Source organism: Microplitis mediator, chromosome 7 (assembly GCF_029852145.1).
Source record: "Microplitis mediator isolate UGA2020A chromosome 7, iyMicMedi2.1, whole genome shotgun sequence".
In the NCBI taxonomy this organism is placed as follows: Eukaryota; Metazoa; Arthropoda; class Insecta; order Hymenoptera; family Braconidae; genus Microplitis; species Microplitis mediator.
Genome location: NC_079975.1, coordinates 26750505 through 26769662, shown reverse-complemented (window position 1 = coordinate 26769662; position 19158 = coordinate 26750505). Strand labels below are relative to the sequence as shown.

Genomic DNA, 19158 nt, shown 5'->3' with positions numbered 1-19158 from the left:
TTTTTATGAGAAATCCCAGAGACATACCATAGAAATTCTATAGAAAATATAAAAATTATTACCAGTTAAATTTTTACGAGAAATCCCAGAGACATAACATTGAAATTCTATAGAACAAATCTGGGCGTCTGTTGGCCCTGCGGGCCAGCCCCAAAACTTCCCGCTGTTCTCGAGCTCAAGCAGCTTGAAAACATTACTGTGAATATATTTTCGAGCTCGAAAATGCTATTACATGAAATCATTTTATTATGAGCCTTTTAAGCTCTATCAAGTTACGTTTCATGCTAGAGTTTGAAATGTTAAGAATCGAAAACCATCAATAAAGAAGCGGCTTTTAAATTTTTATTATCGATTATGTTCTCTGAAATAAATGTATTGAGGCAGAAATCAATGTCAGTGATCAAAATCAAGATTTGAATGATTTTTAACTTAGGTCAGAGCAATAATATATTGAAAATCCGAGAAAAACATTAACGACTGGGTTTTTTCAATTTTTTGATGACGATATCTTTCAAACTAAGGAACAAGTTTAGCATAATAGCACAATTTTAGCACATTATATTTTGATTTATCCGGAAAAAATAACATAAAATGTTATTTTCTTAACTTTTCAGCGCCGATATCTTCTGAACTAATCAACCGATTTTGACGTTTGAGGTGGCAATCGGCGCGTTTTCTTGAACTCTACAGCCGATTAAATTTTAAAATTGATCAGACGAGTCACTTCAAAGATAATCGAAAAAAAACGTTTTCTACCATTTCTTTCGCCATCGATATCTCTCGAACAAATTAACCGATTGAGATGGTTAAGGTGGCATTCGACGCGGCTTATAAAGGTCTAGAGCTGATTAGATTTTGAAATCAATCGTTTGAGTCGTTTCTGAGAAATCACTAAAAAACTAAAAAAAAAATTTTTTTTTTTCATTAATTCGCCAATATCTTCGAGTCTACTTGATCAAATGATCTGAAATTTTCAGGAAAGTTGCGGGCCAACAAGCTCTTTTGATTGCCACCTCAACCATCCAAATCGATTCATTAGTTAAAAAGTTACAAAGAGTTTACACACACACACACACACACACACACACACACACACACACACACACACACACACACACACACACACACACACATACATACATACATACATACATACACTCGGACATCATTCTGAAAATAGTCAGAATAGCTTCCTAGGACCTCAAAACGTCGACATCTGATGAAAACTCGACTTTCGAAAATCGGGGTGAAAACAATAACTTCCCAATTTTTCGAAAATCGTCGATTTTCTTAGCGGGAAGTTAAAAAATATATTAATATTATATAATAATAAAAGTAATGATTAAAAATAAATTGAGCGATTGAGGTGTGCACTTTTGGATTTTCCAACATTTTTTTTTTACTGTATAAGAATGAATTTTTTTTTTTTTTATACTTCTCCATTAATTAAAATGAAATATTAAAGGTCTAAAAATAAAACACTGGTCATAAATAGCACTTCTATCTTAATTCAGTACATTCAATATAATCGTTTCATACAAATTAAACTCGTAAAATTCATATATAATTATTACATAACGAGTCATACAAATTTTTTAAACCCAATCAATCCGCCAAAGCACTCACATGATAATGGTAAATTCATAGGGAAAGTCTGTAATACCGACTGTCAGCAAAGCTTAGAAAATTTTACTAAAATGGTCATTCGTATAAAATGTAATTCTGAAGAATTGGCGTTCGTAGTTTGAATATTTCGGAAGTATTGGATTTCTGAAATATTGTCATTCTAAATATTGTCAATTCTTTATTACGAAAGAATGAATATTGTAAATTCTGAGTATGTGTTGATATAAAGATTAGAGATTCGATGTTTTTGACAAGGTGATGATTTGTCATTCTGAATTATGAACCATCTTTATTTTTTACATTCCTAACTGTGAGTTTCTGAAGTTGGTATACTTCTGAAATTTTTACTTTTGACGGTGTGCCTGCAAGCCTTCCGTCCTATTTTGCGCGCCTCTCGCGTCAAATAAAAAAACCATAACCTCAAACTATCAACCCGCGCACGCGTCTCATCCTCAGTCTCTCTCCCTCACTTTCTCTCCCTCTCTGTCACTCTCAACCTCGTAATGCTGAAATCATGGCATTGTTTCTGATTCCCTCGAAGAAGGCAGTGCACCAGCTAGTCGTTTTACCTCAACGTTATTTCTCCAGCTGTTTAAAAATGAAGGTAAACTATCTCTCACCCAGCCCCCATAGCTCCAAAAAAACCACTAAAATAATTTACCAACCCCAGCTCAGCTCCAAAAAAATAATCATCCATTTAATTTCCATCCGCCGTTTTTCCGCTCACTCATTGCTCCAGTTTTCCTCTGCCTGCTCTAAATTCTAAGGCCTCGGCAAATTTGTCCAATTGATTTTATAAAATATTCACTCGCTAGAATGCCCCAGACTGTTTTTTTAAATTTTACGCCCAATTAATTAGTCATCCAGTCACTCGATACCAACAATAATAATAATTATTAGCTAACAATTAACAATTAATTTTCTAGAGAGGATTAGTACTGGGTGTTTACGAAGGAGATAATGCCAACGATGTTATCCTGACTCCTGCAGCTGCTAAATACAATGACCGCGTAAACGGAAAATTACTCACGAACATCAACCTGTGAGTTACTTTTAATTTCCATTTAAAAATTTATTTATTTGAACGTCTATTTAAATTATTTATTTATATTTTATTTAAATCACCTTTTGTTTCATTATCTCATTACTCATTAATCATGCGAACAATAATAATAATAATGATAATAATTTGCTGATAAAGCGACTCACAATAGCTTTTGTAGTAAACAAGTGTATAATTTACGAGTAATTTAATCCAATAGTTTCTTTGTGTGTTTGTTTAAAATAAAAAATAAATATCCAAAGAAATAATAATAATAATAATTGATAAGTTAATAAAATATTAAAACTCGGTTAAAAAAAATGATTAAAAATTCCTGAAACAATTTTTATAATGCTGAGCTTATCATCCGACATAATTTTATTTATTTTAGTTAATTAATTTAAACGTCATTATAATTAAATTATTTAATTTGTTATCTGATAATTTAAAAAAAAAAAAAAAAAAGTTTTGATTCCTGATAATAACAAAAAAGCTCACGGCATTATTTTGATTGTTTCAGGAGAGGCTAGGGCGCTAACACGAGACAGAATCAAAGCATTGGGTCATTGATCTGTTATTTGATTGATAAAAAAGTGAGCGTTTAATTTATAAGATAAGAAGTAAAATGGCTGCACCGGGAGCTGGGGGCAGTGGGACTCCAACGGCGACGAACAAACGCCAATCAGCAAACGCCAACGTGTTGCACGGCATTGGCGGGTCAATAGAAGATAAAAACAACGATTACTTGTGTCCGATATGCTTTGAAGTTATCGAGGAAGCGCACATCACTAGGTGCGGTCACACCTTTTGCTACAAATGCATCGGGAAGACTCTGGAAACAATTGGGCGTTGTCCTAAATGCAGTTTTACGCTGACGCAGCAGGACATATTTCCAAACTTTCTGCTAAATGAACTCATCTCCAAGTACAAGACCAAGATCCGCGGGTTCGGGGACGTCGGATGTGTGCATGGAGACAAGCGGCGGGGAAGTTCCGGTGACTTGCCGGTCTGCGACGGGCTGAGGGACTTTGTAGCCGCGGAAAGCGCGAATTTAACGCTGCCGGATGTCAATGTCATGCTGGAGGTTCTCACTCAGCGGAAGCATCTTCTGGAGGCGGAGTCCTGCGCGGCGCAGAACAAATTGCTCCATGAGTTCCTCAAGCACCTGCTCAAGCAGAAGGAAGAGCAGAGGAACCAGTTGCAGAAGGAGGTCGCGCTCATTCAGCACGACATGCTCGAGGTGGAGAATATTTTGAGGGACGTACAGAGCAAGTGCCCGCGGGTGGAAGACATAAAGTCTTCTGCGGGGGAGAACGAGACCGCGCAGATGTCCGCGATACGCAAGGAGATGATTGACCTGATAGACATAATTGACTCTAATATGGTGAAGCCGGAGCCCGCTAATGCTGGCAGTGAAAGCCAGAAGGAGTACGCGGCCGCGGTATCGACACTCGCGGCAAGACGCAAGAGAATGTACGCGCACTTTGATGATTTTGTTTCCTGTTACTTTGAAGCCCGAGCCAAAGATCTGCTTCTGGGTTCTCAGAAGCTGACGCCCGTTGACACCGTCCATGGGATAAGCTCAGGGCTGGATGTATTCCGTGAAAATCTTATCAAGTTTTCTCGGTACAGCGCACTGAGACCTTTAGCGACGTTAAATTATTCATCAGATATTTTTAACAACTCAACGATCGTGTCGAGCATCGAATTCGACAAAGACAACGAATTTTTTGCCATCGCTGGAGTTACCAAGCGGATAAAAGTCTTTGAGTTTGGCTCTGTGGTGAGAGACTCAGTGGACATCCACTACCCCTGCGTGGAGATGATCTCCAGTTCGAAAATTTCATGCGTCTCATGGAATTCCTACCACAAAGGAATGCTGGCCTCGTCGGATTACGAGGGAACGGTGACCGTCTGGGACGCAGCCACTGGACAGAGGATAAAAGCATTCCAGGAACACGAGAAGCGATGCTGGTCCGTGGACTTCAACGACGTGGATACGCGACTAATAGCCTCGGGGTCTGACGACGCGCGCGTCAAGCTCTGGTCCCTCAATATCGATCACTCCGTGGCCTCGTTGGAGGCCAAAGCAAATGTCTGCTGCGTCAAGTTCAATCCCAGGAGCTCTTGCCATCTCGCTTTCGGATCCGCGGACCACTGCGTCCACTACTACGACCTCAGGAACCTCAAGGAAGCCCTCTGCGTTTTCAAAGGACATCGCAAGGCCGTTTCTTACGTTAAATTTATAAACAAAGAGGAAATCGTCTCAGCCAGCACCGACTCGCAGCTCAAAGTCTGGAACATAAACAACCCCCACTGCTTGAGGTCCTTCGTCGGACACATCAACGAAAAAAATTTCGTCGGACTGGCCACTGACGGCGATTACGTCGCATGTGGGTCAGAAAATAACGCGCTCTATGTTTACTACAAAGGACTCACTAAACAATTATTTTCTTATAAATTTGATCCTGTCAGAAGTGTCCTAGAGTTGCAGGAGAGACGCGAAGAAGAGTCTAATGAATTTGTATCAGCGGTTTGTTGGCGGCAAAATTCAAATGTCGTCGTCGCTGCCAATTCTCAAGGGATTATTAAAATACTTGAGCTCGTTTAATTTATTTTTAATTAATGACGATTATCAAATTCATTTTTTTATCTCAGGCTAATTAATTTTTTTAATCTTGAATTATTGGAGCGGAAATTTTAATTATTCAAATTACGAAATAAGTTATTTTATATTTACCTCAGGCTTCTTTTAAAAATTACGGATAATTTTAAAACTTGTAAAATAATTATGATAATTACAATTAATTGTGTTGAGTAAAAATAATTTTAAAATTTTAAAATATTTTTTTAAGTAAAAGATAATAATTATGTGCCAATTAAATCTAGATATAATTTTACGTAATTAATAATAATTATTTTTTTTACTTTGGTTAATAAATCGAACTAGAATTAATTGTTGAAGATAAATGTTTGGTAGATTCGGATATCAATAGGATAGAATTTTAATTATAATTTTAAAATAATTAATTAATTATAAATAAAATAATGGAGAGAAGGAGACTAGTTTATTAATACCAGGTTTTAAAACCTGGGATTCAAATCGGTTGTTGTGACTCATGTGAAGGACTTAAGTAATAAAACATAATTAATAATTATAATTATTAATATAAATATTATTATTATAAGAAGTATGTAAAAAAATAATAAGTAATTTAAGGAAGAATTAAAAGGAAAGAGAACGCGCGCTATTACGAAAGAAAATAGTATATTTTTAGAATGTATTTTAAAAAAGTGTTTAATTATTAATGAATTTCATTAATTTAAGATTTATTCAGTGTCCTAATATTAGAATTTAAAATAAATCGTTTTAATGTCTAATTATTTTTTATTATTAATTACCGCCCCCGTTCCTCGTAAGATTTTTTAAAATTTTTAAAAAATAATTTTGACAATGGAAATTATTTTTAAAATTACCGCCTTTAGTACTTGGAATTTTCGTTGAATATTTTAAAATATTTTATCTTGTTTTTTTTTTTGAATTTGAATACACGTTAATTTGAGCGGTAAGAATTTTTTAAATTTAAAAATTCCCCGTTTTTTTTTTTTTTTTAATATTTAAAAATTTCTTATGTTGTTTTTTAAAAAGATTTTTACTAAATTTTGAATATTCGCCAATTGGAGCGGGAATAATTTTTAAAATAAAAAAATTCCCAGTTTTTTTTTAAATATTTCAAAATTTCTTATGCTGTTTTTTAAAAAGATTTTTACTAAATTTTGAATATTCGCCAATTGGAGCGGTAAAAATTTTTAAAATTTAAAAATTCCCGGTTTTTTTTAAATATTTCAAAATTTTTTATGTTGTTTTTTAAAAAGATTTTTACTAAATTTCGAATATTCGCTAATTGAAGCGGGAATAATTTTTTAAATTTAAAAATTCCCGGTTTTTTTTAATATTTCAAAATTTCTTGTTGTTTTTTAAAAAGATTTTCGCTAAAATTTGAATATCCATCAATTGGAGCGGGAATAATTTTTTAAATTTAAAAATTCCCGGTTTTTTTTAATATTTCAAAATTTCTTGTTGTTTTTTAAAAAGATTTTTGCTAAAATTTGAATATCCATCAATTAGAGCGGGAATAATTTTTTAGATTTTAAAATTCGCGGTTTATTTTTTTAAATATTTAGAGTCACAGAATCCTCTAGTTGAATTTAAAAAAATAAAGACTATTTTTTATATGAATTCATGAATAATTAATTAAAATTTCAAAATGAAAATGTTTCAGTGCTGGGCCAAAAATAAAAAAAGCCAAAACTCGTGTCTTCTGGGGTATCGAGAACGCAGATCATGGCTGTGTCGCAGTAGTAGGATTGGGTAAAAAAAATGCGGGAATAAATGTATTAGAAGAAATTGACGAAGCTAAAGAAAATATTCGTACTGCCGTTGCTGGTAAATTTATTTATTTATAGACCACAAGACATTATTAGTAAACAGATAAATAGATAATCAATAATAAATATATTTATAATCAGCTGGATGCGGTGCCCTTGAGTCAAATGACGTCAAAGAAATAGACGTCGAGCCGATGGGAAATGCCGAGGCTGCTGCTGAAGGTTCTCTTCTCGCTTCCTGGATTTTCCAAGAGTTCAAGAACAAATCTAAGCAGAAAGTTTTGCCCAACGTCAAATTATACGGCAATGACGGAGAGTAAGTATTTATTATCATTATCATATATATTCATAAATTATTCACCGACTTAATTTATTTAGGAAGGACTGGGAGGTCGGTAAAATTAAAGCCGAAGCTCAAAATTGGGCACGTCGGCTAGCAGACACGCCCGCGAACTTAATGACCCCGACAATTTTTTGCGATAATGTCGTTACTGCCTTCAAAATGTACAATGTCCAGGTTTTAGTTCATGACAAATCTTGGGCTGAGCAAAAAAAAATGGGATCATTTCTGAGTGTATCGCGTGGCAGCGTTGAAGAGCCGAAATTTTTGGAGATTCATTACAAAGGCGCCGCTCAACAAGACGCCCCAATAGTCTTTGTCGGTAAAGGAGTGACTTTTGATGCTGGTGGCATCAGTCTCAAGGTAATTTTCACATTTAAAATGGCTATGATTTATAAAAGACAATAATAAAAAATGATTTAAATAATCAGTCCCCAGGAAACATGGACGAGATGCGCGCGGATATGGGAGGGGCCGCGTGTGTAGTGGCCTCGATAAGAGCAGCAGCAGAGATGAAGTTGAATTTAAATTTAATCGGCCTGATACCGCTGACTGAAAACTTACCGTCCGGTTCGGCGACCAAACCCGGAGACCTGGTGACCGCGATGAACGGCAAGACCATCATCGTCGACAACACCGACGCCGAGGGACGTCTGATCCTCGCCGACGCGCTCTGTTATGCTGCGGAGTTCAAACCCCAGCTGACACTAGACATCGCGACTCTCACCGGGGCCATGGGAGTCGCTCTCGGTGCCGCTGCTACTGGAGTCTTCGCGACTGACGCCGGTTTCTGGGATGAATTGAAGGCTGCTGGTACTTACACTGGTGACCGTGTCTGGAGAATGCCCTTGTGGCAGCACTACAACAATAAAATGACAAGTAATTTATTTATTTTATTATTTATTATTTAGTTGATTAATTAATTAAATTTTTTTAGAACCAGTCAAAGCCGCCGATGTCAATAACGTCGCGAAAGTAAAAGGCGGCGGCGCCTGTTCAGCAGCTGGATTTTTGCGTGAATTCGCAAGCGAGTCGTGTCCATGGATGCACTTGGACATCGCGGGAGTAATGAGTTCAAATAATGATGATCTGAATTACTTGCACGGTGGAATGAGTGGCAGACCTACAAGAACATTAATTCAGTTTCTAAGACAATTATCTGCTCAAGTTAAACACTAAAGCCACATTCAATTAATAATTAATAATATAAATAATTAACTAACTAAACTCTTTACTTTGTGGCATTTATACTTTAACTAATTACTGTCTTTTTATACGGTCCTGTTATATTTTACCCGAGTAAAAAATAATCGCGATTTTAAAAATTTATTATTTACTTTCAACAATTAATTTTCTAATGATTATAAAAATTTTTCTGTGTAATTGATAATTAATTTAAACGAAATTATTTTACGCTCGGGTAATTAGTCAGCGCCTTTTATACAACTTGAATAATAATTATTTACTTTTGGATTCTCTTAGACTTCTCTTCCTTGTACAGCTTTACTTAGTTTATTATTTTCTTAAATTTATTTTATTACATAAAATAGTGAAATCGGTGTACAGAAAAAATGGATTTTTTGAGTCAAGTAAAAATTTTTCATTATGAAATAGAATCAAAAATTTTCGAAGAAATAGAAAAAAATTTTTCTCGCTCCAAAAAAATTTTCTTTCGTACCAGAAAATTTTTTCTCGTGTCACGAAATTTTTCTCTTTTCTCAAAAAGTTTTTTTGCTCCAAAAAATTTTTTTAGAAATAGAAAAAAATTTTTTTCGGTCCAAGAAAATTTTCTGTCGTACCCGGAAATTTTTTTCACTTTAAGAAAATTTTCTCTCGTGTCACGAAATTTTTCTTTCTTCAAAAAGTTTTTTTTGCTCCAAAAAATTTTTTTAGAAATAGAAAAAAATTTTTTTCGGTCCAAGAAAATTTTCTTTCGTACCCGGAAATTTTTCTCGCTCTCAGAAAATTTTCTTAGGACTAGAAAAAATTTATTGGTTCAAAAATTTTTTTCTTTTCAAGAAAATTTTTCTTTTTAATTCGTAATGCAAAAATTTTTTTTAAGCGAATAAAAAATTCTTGCTTAAAAAAATCCATTTTTTTTGTCTCTCCTTATATTTCTATTACTCAATTAACAATTACACATTAACAATTAATTAGTAAATGATTTAAAATAAAATATCTGAGGTGTCTATTTAGTTATTAAATTAATTTGTTGTACAGGATGAGAAAGGAGAGTCATTAATTAATTGATAGTTTTCTGTAAAAGTTTGTAACTAATTAATAAATAAATAAAAATAAATTGTATTGAAAATTTTTTTTTTTTACTGTTCAGGCTGTCGGTGGAAAAAAAAATGAATTTAATTTTTGTTAAAGAAGAGAGAGAAGTAAATTATAGAAAGTCTTTATTTGATAAAAAATAACATTCACTCGGTCGTTTTTTTTTTTTTTTTTCTAATGCTAGATACACATAAATAAGTTCTATTATTTAGCGGCTTATAAATAGTGATTATTAATTATGATCTAGGCTATTTTAAATTTACATAAAATTAATAGATATTTTAATTAACTGTAATTATAAATAATAATAAGATTTAATAAATACAATCTTTGAGTAATTAAAACAATTATTTAACATAAGTTTACTTGAAGATTGTAATTAATATTTAAATAATTAAACTATTTGCACTCCAGTCTTAAAATAATAAAATAATAATTATTTTACACATAAAAATTTTTTAAAAATATTTCATTAATTTTATTTTTAAAAAATTTTTATCTCGTTCTCGTAAAAAATTCGTATGAAATTTTTTAAAATTTTTTTTTAAAAAGAATCGAAAGATCTGCAATTAGTTTCTTTTTAAAAAAAAATTGTGGTAAATTTTTTTTTTAACTAAAAAAAAATAAAAAAAAGTCGCGATGTAAAATTTTTTTTAATGGAAAAAAAAAGTAAAAAATGTGATTTTTTTTTTAATTAAAAAACGTAATTTTTTAATTAAAAAAAAAATTATTTGGAATGTTTGAGCAGGAAAGTTACGAAAGTAAAGTAACCGGAGACAAAAGGTCTCCGCAGAGGATTTATCAGGTGCAAGGAGGGGGAGGAGGCTGTTGTTGTTGAGATGGAAGGGGCGAGGAGGCGACGGCGGCGGCCGCAGCTGCTGCGGCAGCATAGGACGAAGGATCATTCGGGTCGAGGATCGGGGGTGGTGGTGGCAGTCCGCCACCAGCACCACGACCTCGTCCTCGGCCTCTACCACGACCCCGTCCCCGCCCCCTCCCCCTTCCGCGTCAACTCCGCCTCTCCGGCATCCCTATATTGCTCGTCGTCTTCTCCAGGAACGCGAGTGGACCCTGCAGCGCACTGTTACCCACTCCCACGCCGGCGACTCCACCGACCGGAAACCCCGGGCGTCCGGCGACTCCTTGGCCCATGAACATTCCCTGCTGATTCACGTTAACTCCTTGTAGTCCTGGCGGCACTGCGCCTCCTGGTTGTACCTGAAATTTATTTTTTTTTCTTTTTACTCCATCCCTGTTTTATTTTCTCATTAATTTTACTATTTTTCCCTTGATGCTGAAGTCAATCGACAATTAAAATTTTTCGATTTTTTTTCCCTCATTAAATTTAAAAAAAAAAAAAAAATAAAAATATGCACATGTAGAAAATTTTAAAAACTACAGGTGCATTTTTTCAAATATTTTTTTTTTTAAATTTACCACTGAAAAAAAAATCCAAAAGTTATTTGACGTCGGGTAATTTCAGTATCATTTTTTTCATGCAGTCCCTGGAGAGTTTTATAGAAGAATTCCCAATAATTTAAATCAAATAAGTAATTTAATGAATAGGAATATATATATATTTACATATATAAATAAATATATATACGTACTTATATATATAAGGAAAGGTAAATGAAAGAAAGCACAATGATTACCATGAAGAGTATTTTTATTCTACTACAAGTTCCACGATTTATTTTTAATTTAATTAACACAATTTAATTACACGAACATTTTATTTTTAAAATTCAATCAAATTATTCTAATAATTAAGTCGGTTTTACTCACTAATAATAATTACAATTAAATATTATTATTTTGTAGAAAAAAAATAAATAAATAATTTATAAAATAGATAGAAAAAAAAACGAGTAAATACTTTTATATATTTTTTTTTTTTTATAAAATAACGAGTTAAAAATAAATAGAACCCATAGTAAAAAGGAGAGCCAATGAAGTGACAGAAATGGCGATGTATTATTAAATTAATTAATTAATTAATTTTATTGTCAAATTATTTATCAGATTTGGCTTATCAGTACATTTGGTTATTTAATTTACTTCTAATTAAATACTTTTGGCACCATTATTTATTTTAAATAAATTTTTTGTGACAAATTAATTTGAGATCCATTAATTTTTTTAAATTTAAATCTCTAATGAGTCTTACAGGTAATTAATTTATTAATTTAACAATAAATACTTGGATAATAATAATGAAAATATGTGATGAGTATTGACTTTGCAACCGTGGACTATACAATTTTTTTTAAAAATCTCATAAGGCACATAAGGAATTTAAATAATATATTTATATATATTTTTATTACTACATAAATATTCGTGATAAAAACAAAAAAATATCCAATGAAAAAATATCAAATTATCAGAAATTTAAATTTTAAAAATTTTAAATTTTCCCGCTAATTTTTCAAATATTTAAAATTTCATTTTAATTCAATTAGTGAACTCAGAATTTAAATTAAAATTACACTTTTTACAAAATTTTTAATGACTTTTCACACTAATTATATTAATTAATTAAAAGAATGTAATTAACCCTTGACAAAAAATATTTAAATTTTTATTTACAGCCATTGGATATTTTATTTAAATACTTTGACAAGAATATTAAATTACCAGCATCTGTATAATTAATTAATTAATTAATTAGTTATTATTATTATTAATATTAATTAATAAACAAATATGCCTATGAGAGTAATAATTAAATGGTTGAATTAAAATTTAAAAAATCTAAATATAAATAAAATGGAAGATGATTTTTCTATGACAAGTTATTAAATCACAGTGATTTGCTTTTACCGCTACTCTAATTAATATATTTTTTAAATATCATTTATAAATCCTCAATATCTTTTTTTTTTCAATACATTATTCAACAAACTAAAGAATTAAGCCTTTGAGTAAATAAATAAGCAACAAATAACTCTATATTTAAAAGCAGAGTTAATATTTTCAACAATCAACAGCATAATCTGACAATCAGATAAACGAATATTAATTAGAAAAATATATAGGCCATTTTTTATTCGTTTCTTTCCATATAAATATTTATCTCCAATTTCCCATAAACGGTAATTCAAATAAATAAATTGTAATAAACGTTAAGCGGCGTTTATTTAAATACCTGTTGCTGATGAAGCTGCTGCTGTTGCATCTGGTGTTGCTGCATGTGTTGCAATTGCTGTTGCTGCTGTAATTGTTGCTGATGTAAAATTTGTTGCTGTTGCTGCTGCTGTTGCATTACAGGATTCGGTGTTCCATTGGGACCTGGTGGTCCTTGTGGACCCTGACCATTCGCTAATCCTTAAATATTTAAAATAATTTTCATTAATTTATCACTTTTATTTTTATTTATCAGGGTGGCGGTAAAAATTTAAAACTTTCGGGTTGATCGCCTGGAGGAAATATTGAATGATAATAATTACCATTGGGTGCTGATCCTTGGGCTAGTGATTTGTCCCAACCTTGCAAGTCAGCGAGCAAATGCTGCCAAGTTGCTATTTTGTCGTAATGTCTTTTTATGAGTTCATCTTTTCGTGCTAACTCTTGTCTTAGCTCGGTGATGTCTTCCTTGACAAGTAACTCGGGCTTTAGTGCCGACAACAAGAAACGTTTTTGTAGGAAAAATGCTTCCGTTTGTCGCGCGAGGTCTATGAAACGGGAGACGACTTGCTCGACTTCTGCTTTGGCTTCTTCTTTGTCTACTGCCAGACTACTTCCGATGCTGTTGTTTGATAATCCTTCTTCTTTGGTAAGTATGTTCATACATTGCTAAATAAATGAGTAATTAATTAACTTTTTTACTACAGAACAGAATTTAAAATTTCGATACTGAATCTGGGCATGAGCTTAAATGTAGCAGACGAGACATTTTTTGAATTTTAAATAAAAAAATCAATAAATTAAAATAAGAAAATTTTAAAAAATGCGCGTACAGATTTTTCATTGATGTAAGTGCGCATTTTAAAATTTTTTTTTACTTTTATTTTAATTATTAATTCAAAAAGTTCAAAAATTCCCACTCATAATTGGGGCGACGTCTAATAATTTATGGATTTTTTTTCGAAACGAAAAATTATAAAAAAAAAATATTTGAAAAAATTGCACTTGTAGTTTTTAAAATTTTCTACATGTGCATTTTTTTTTGCAATTAATTAGTGGGAAAAATTGAAAAATGTCAATTGTCTGCTGACCAGAATAATGAAAAATAAAATTACCTGTAGCGATTCTTCAAATTCATCAATTAAATTACCATTTCCATTGGTCGGGGTCGCCATTATTAATTATTAATTAATAATTTGTTAATTAAACAAATTTATCAAAGTAATTTAATTATTTATTTTTTTTATAAACATCGTAGAAAAATTTTTCAAGGTTATCTGGCGTGTGAATTTTTTCAGTTACCGGTGCCGCAAAATAAATTTGAAAATACTATTGATATTTATAACTTTTTATTTAATAAATCACTCTAATAATAATTATGATTATTTAAACTAATTAATAATTAATTTGTTGTCTAATGAAACGAAAAATGAATTATAAAATAATTTTTCTGCGGCCTTGCTTTTAAAACTGACGTCAGCGCCTCTAGGTTTGAATTTTATGATCCTGAAGTTAGCAGACAATTGAAAATTTTTAATGATCCTGAAGTTAGCCGACGTCTAATAATTTTTGGATTTTATTTTAGACAGTAAATTATACAAAAAAAAAAATTTGAAAAAATTGCATCTGTAGTTTTTTAAATTTTCTACATGTGCATTTTTTGATTTTTTTTTTTTTTTCGAAATTTAAATGTTTAAAATAAAATCCAAAAATTTGTAATTGTCTGCTAACTTCAGGATCGTAATTTTTAGGTTTTGTTTTTGACAATTAAATTTGAAAAAAAAAAAAAAAAAAAAAAAAAAAATGCACATGTAGAAAATTTCAAAGACTACAAGTGCAACTTTTTCAAATAATTTTTTTTTATAATTTACCGTCTAAAAAAAAGTCCAAAAATTATTAGACGTCGGCTAACTTCAGTATCATTGAATTTTTTACTATAAATAATAATAAAAATTTAGCTGAGGATGGGACAAAATGGTCAGGAAGACGAGGGGCAAAATGGGCACCCAGTTTCATAAAAAGTTCGTTTTTTAAAATGTAATTTTTTAAAAAGTATCCCGATTTGCTCCACCTCTCCCCTATTATTGATGTAAGTGAGTAATTAATTAAATAATTAATGAATTTATAAATTAAATAATAAATTTTCCAAATTTATTAACTATTTTATTTATAAGAATGCTTACAAATATTTAAAATTAAAAATATACGTCAGTTTACTGAATCTGTACAATTTTAAATAACCCGCGAAAATTCAAAAAAAATAATTAAAGTAACATCAGTTATTAATAAATAATTATACTTGCAAATATGGCAATAATTAATTATTGATAAATTAGTAAATGTTACTGGAGATTATTTGAATTTTATTCAAATTTGAAAATTACCGGAAATAGAAATTAATTCAGTTCAATTGATTAATTTATTAATTGACAGTAAAATTAGACAAGTTTTTTGGCTTCGAAGAAACTCTTGAGATGTTTCATTTGCCAGGCGCCCATTATCAGAAGCACAACTGTCTGAGTGATTGACCACCAAAGGACTCGGCTGTTGGTACTCTCAGATGTTTGTCTGAATCTTTCCTCGCGGTACTGAAAAAAAATAGTGATTGTCAGTGGTCAGTTAATATTCAAAATTAGTAATTAAAATATTTAAGTACCCGTTGATAATTCTGCTCTTTAGTTATCTGTTCAACTTGGTCAAGTAGTTGCCTTATTCTTAGTTGTAATTTAGATAATTTTTCCTTCTGTGCTAAATTCGCGTAATCAATCGCATGATCACCAACTTGGATGTCTAAATGTACTCTCTGTAATAATAAAAAAAATTAATTGATAGCGAATAAAATACTTGTAGTAAATAATTTTAAAATTCATTCCTGGGATTGTGAGATATCTTTTTAATTAAAAAAAAATTTATGTGCGCAAGTAATTTATATATATAAAAATAACAAAATTGACTTAAGTCTAGTAAAGTAAAAAATTTTGTACCCGATCAGGGAATTAGTCCTCGATTACTCAATGGATTTGCATATTTATATGTAGTAAATATATGAGTGATCGAATACTGGGTCTCTTAATTTCAGTATCAAATATAATAATAATTATTTAATGTAACTGATATATTAATAAATGACACTGAAGTTAGCTGACGTCTAGTGTTTTGATTTTTTTAAAAAACCACAAGATCCAGGTTTCGAAACCGTGAGGGTCAGTTTTTAAAACCGGGTTAATTTTTAGAATATCTTCATAAATACACATTTTATTAAAAAAATGAATATGACCTTTTTTGTCAAGAATTTAATTTCCTACAAAATTGTTCCTGTGGTTTTTTTCCTTTAATCTGCATATTTCATGAGATATTTAAAAAAAACCTCAGCTGTATCGAAAAATGAACTTTGATTTCCTGAGGCACGTGTTCTTTTTACTTAAAAAGCAGAAACCAAATTCGCCACTTATTTTTTCACTAAAAAGAAGCTTTTTATGAGGCACCTGAGAAAATTCAATTTTTAAAGACCTCCCTAATCTATATATTATTAATATAGAGAGATATTCTAGCAATTGCTAGAATATAAATATTTATTTAAACGGATAAAAATACGCCCGATTTAAAAAGCTGACCCTAAATTATAAAAACAAAAATTTCACTATAATTTTTTTCCTACATGCGCATATTCATAATTTTATTTTTTTTATGATACTGAAGTTAGCCGACAATTCAAAATTTTCGGGTTTTTTTTTGCAACAAATAAATTACAAAAAAAAAATCTAAAAATATGCACATGTAGTAAATTTGAAAAACTTTAAGTGCAATTTTTTCAAATATTTTTTTTTTAATATTTATCGTTTCAAATAATTTTTGGATTTTTTTTTAAGCGAGAAATGAAAAAAAAAAATATTTGAAAAAATTGCACTTGTAGTTTTTAAATTTTTTACATGTGCATATTTTTATTTTTTTATTTTTCTTCAAATTTAGTTGGTAAAAAAAAATCAAAAAATTTTTAATTGTCTGCTAACTTCAGGATCGTTTTTTTTTCTGATCGATTTGTTAAAAAAAAACCCGGAAATTTAAAATTGTCAGCTAACTTGCGTGTCATATAAATAAAATAAAAAGTAAAACATACCAGCTGTGTACCACTGAACCAAGCGGTACTATTTGAATACAAACAGATGACATGTTCACCAGGAGTTTGTGATGTAAATGAAATACGTCCTTCAGAACTGTACACTCGTGACAAAATAACTTTGTCATCTGGATCACGGACTTCGACATGCATCCCAATACCTGGGCTACTTGGCATGTAACCGCCGCTTCTCGGGTCGAATAATTCGACTTTGTAATGAACTAAAAAATAAAATAATTATTTGAGTATTGTCACAATATACCTGGGTAAATATTTTGTTACCTAAGACGGTCGTTTCATCGGGAATTTCTTCGATAAAACATTTACGTTCGGTCTCGCCGATGTGAAAATAAAGTCCCGACACTGAGTTGGCAATAAGTGCCCATGTAATTACTGAATATATATATTTTAACATTATTTAATAGTTATTTAATTACGTAATTATGCTTCCGAAGGTATTGCTGTTGCTTGCTGAGTTATTTAAATAATAATAAGATATTTAAATTATTTAATACGTTTATTGTTAACGAGAAACTTGGACACACGTCATCGAAACACCGCCATAAGGGTTTTGTTTTTAATTTTTCGTGACGTGGCGCCACTACTGCTCTTTTTTACTATTGTTATTATTATTATATATCGATAATATAGACCCGGTGACGGGGAAAAAGTAGATTTCTGGATTGTGTGGCTGGCGGGAAATTTAAACTCATTTAGAAATCAGTCGGTATTTTATTTTCACTGTAATTGGAGATTTTGAATTTTGGCGGGTGACGCGCGGGATTTTTGAAATCGACTTTTGAAGGGACAAAAATTTCTGCCATTACTACTGAGATAGTCAGTGAGTTTTACGAATTACGTAACTTTTGACATTATTTATCAACTCTGTGTATAATTGTTAATGAAAATACACGGAAAAAAATGAACTATATAAATTGAGAATGACAAGTAATATAATGATAAAGTGATCAGTAAATACCATCATTCTAAATAGTAATTTTTTTATTTGTGATTAAAACGTGAATAATTACAGGATAAGTATGAAAATTTATTGTCTATGTAAGAAAAATTACTATTTGAACTTTAAAAATCGTAACTCATACTTAGAAAATAGACGAAACGTATTTTAAAATTTACTATTTGAATGTTAAAATTCCCCATACACTGTAAAAAATTCGCGGAGTGAATGCGGAGTGAATGAATTTTTAATTATTCACTCCCCTCGGAGTGAAATTCACTCCGCAGGGGAGTTTTCGCGGAGTAGATTTTTTATTAATTTAATTCCTCCAGAGTGAAATTCACTCCGGAGCGGAGTTTTGAAAATATTATTAATAAAATATAACTCCACATAATAAAATCGAAGTAAAAGTTTCATATAAATTAATATAAATTTATTCAAGTATTAAAACTCCGGACCGGAGTGAATTGGGAGTAAAATAAAATCCGCGTCACTCCGCAATCACTCCGCTAAAAAAAAACTCCCAATTCACTCCGCATGCGGAGTGATTTTTTTTAAAACTCCGGAACTCCGAGTGGCGGAGTGAATTCGGATTTTATTTCAGTCCCAATTCACTCCGGATTTGTTACAGTGTATTGACAACTGGGTTCCGGGTTATAATTTCAAATAGTAATTTTCAAAGTTTTTTTTTCCGTGTATGTAAAGTGATCACTGTAGAAGTTATAGGGGAGGGTGGGGCAGAGCGGCCCCCCTGAAATTTTGATAAAAAAAAAATCAGTGAATTTTCGTACATTTATGCTGTCAACAAGTAAAAAAAATAAGGATAATAGTTAGTCTAGACATGGTAAAATTTTTCAGCAACTCTATAGACATATATCAGATCATATATCAGACGAAAGATTAAAGTAATTAAATTTTAAGAACTAAATTGATTTCAGGGAATATATTTTCAGCCAGGTATAAGTGACCGTATACTTAAGACCCTTCGGTAATGAGGATCGGTAAGTTCATTGTAGTGCCACAAAAATACTAATGATTGTAGGAACAATAAACGCTTAAAGTATTGTTACCAGAGTTTTACAAGCTAACTTATTATGTGTTCAGACTCAAATTACAGTTGGCTGTAAAATGCACTTGGTTTGGAAGACTTGTAATATCCGATAAAGTAATTTAACAATTTTACAACTAAAGAAGCTGTTATATTTGAAGAATAACTTCTGCATATACATTAGATATACATTTACAGAAATGAGCTCTAAAACAGATGTATTCTAAAAGGA

General features: G+C 31.2%; 3 protein-coding genes across 4 annotated transcripts; 1 reads left to right on the top strand and 2 right to left on the bottom strand.

Annotated features, from left to right (window-relative positions):
* Positions 1-1971: 1971 nt before the first annotated feature.
* On the top strand, positions 1972-9708 carry LOC130670726 (E3 ubiquitin-protein ligase COP1-like). Of its 2 annotated transcripts, XM_057474170.1 has the most exons (7): positions 2041-2230; positions 2553-2668; positions 6952-7115; positions 7199-7373; positions 7436-7760; positions 7829-8276; positions 8335-9708. In XM_057474170.1, exons 1-7 carry the CDS (start codon positions 2141-2143, stop codon positions 8574-8576), a joined length of 1560 nt encoding a protein of 519 aa, XP_057330153.1. In that variant the 5' UTR covers positions 2041-2140; the 3' UTR covers positions 8577-9708. The 2 variants fall into 2 exon arrangements, with proteins under 2 accessions (XP_057330152.1, XP_057330153.1); XM_057474169.1 differs by lacking the exons at positions 6952-7115; positions 7199-7373; positions 7436-7760; positions 7829-8276; positions 8335-9708 and adding an exon at positions 3189-6058 and having other exon boundaries at positions 1972-2230.
* LOC130670727 (mediator of RNA polymerase II transcription subunit 28) lies at positions 8843-14290 on the bottom strand. The gene is made up of 4 exons (XM_057474172.1): positions 13919-14290; positions 13127-13472; positions 12826-13004; positions 8843-10892 (listed from the first exon to the last, which is right to left on the bottom strand). The coding sequence occupies exons 1-4, from the start codon at positions 13976-13978 to the stop codon at positions 10683-10685; spliced, it is 795 nt and encodes a 264-aa protein (XP_057330155.1). The 5' UTR covers positions 13979-14290; the 3' UTR covers positions 8843-10682.
* A 644-nt stretch (positions 14291-14934) lies between these two features.
* On the bottom strand, positions 14935-17508 carry LOC130670728 (transmembrane emp24 domain-containing protein eca). Its single transcript, XM_057474173.1, has 4 exons — positions 17203-17508; positions 16921-17141; positions 15460-15606; positions 14935-15391 (listed from the first exon to the last, which is right to left on the bottom strand). Exons 1-4 carry the CDS (start codon positions 17333-17335, stop codon positions 15242-15244), a joined length of 651 nt encoding a protein of 216 aa, XP_057330156.1. The 5' UTR covers positions 17336-17508; the 3' UTR covers positions 14935-15241.
* Between the last annotated feature and the right edge of the window lie 1650 nt (positions 17509-19158).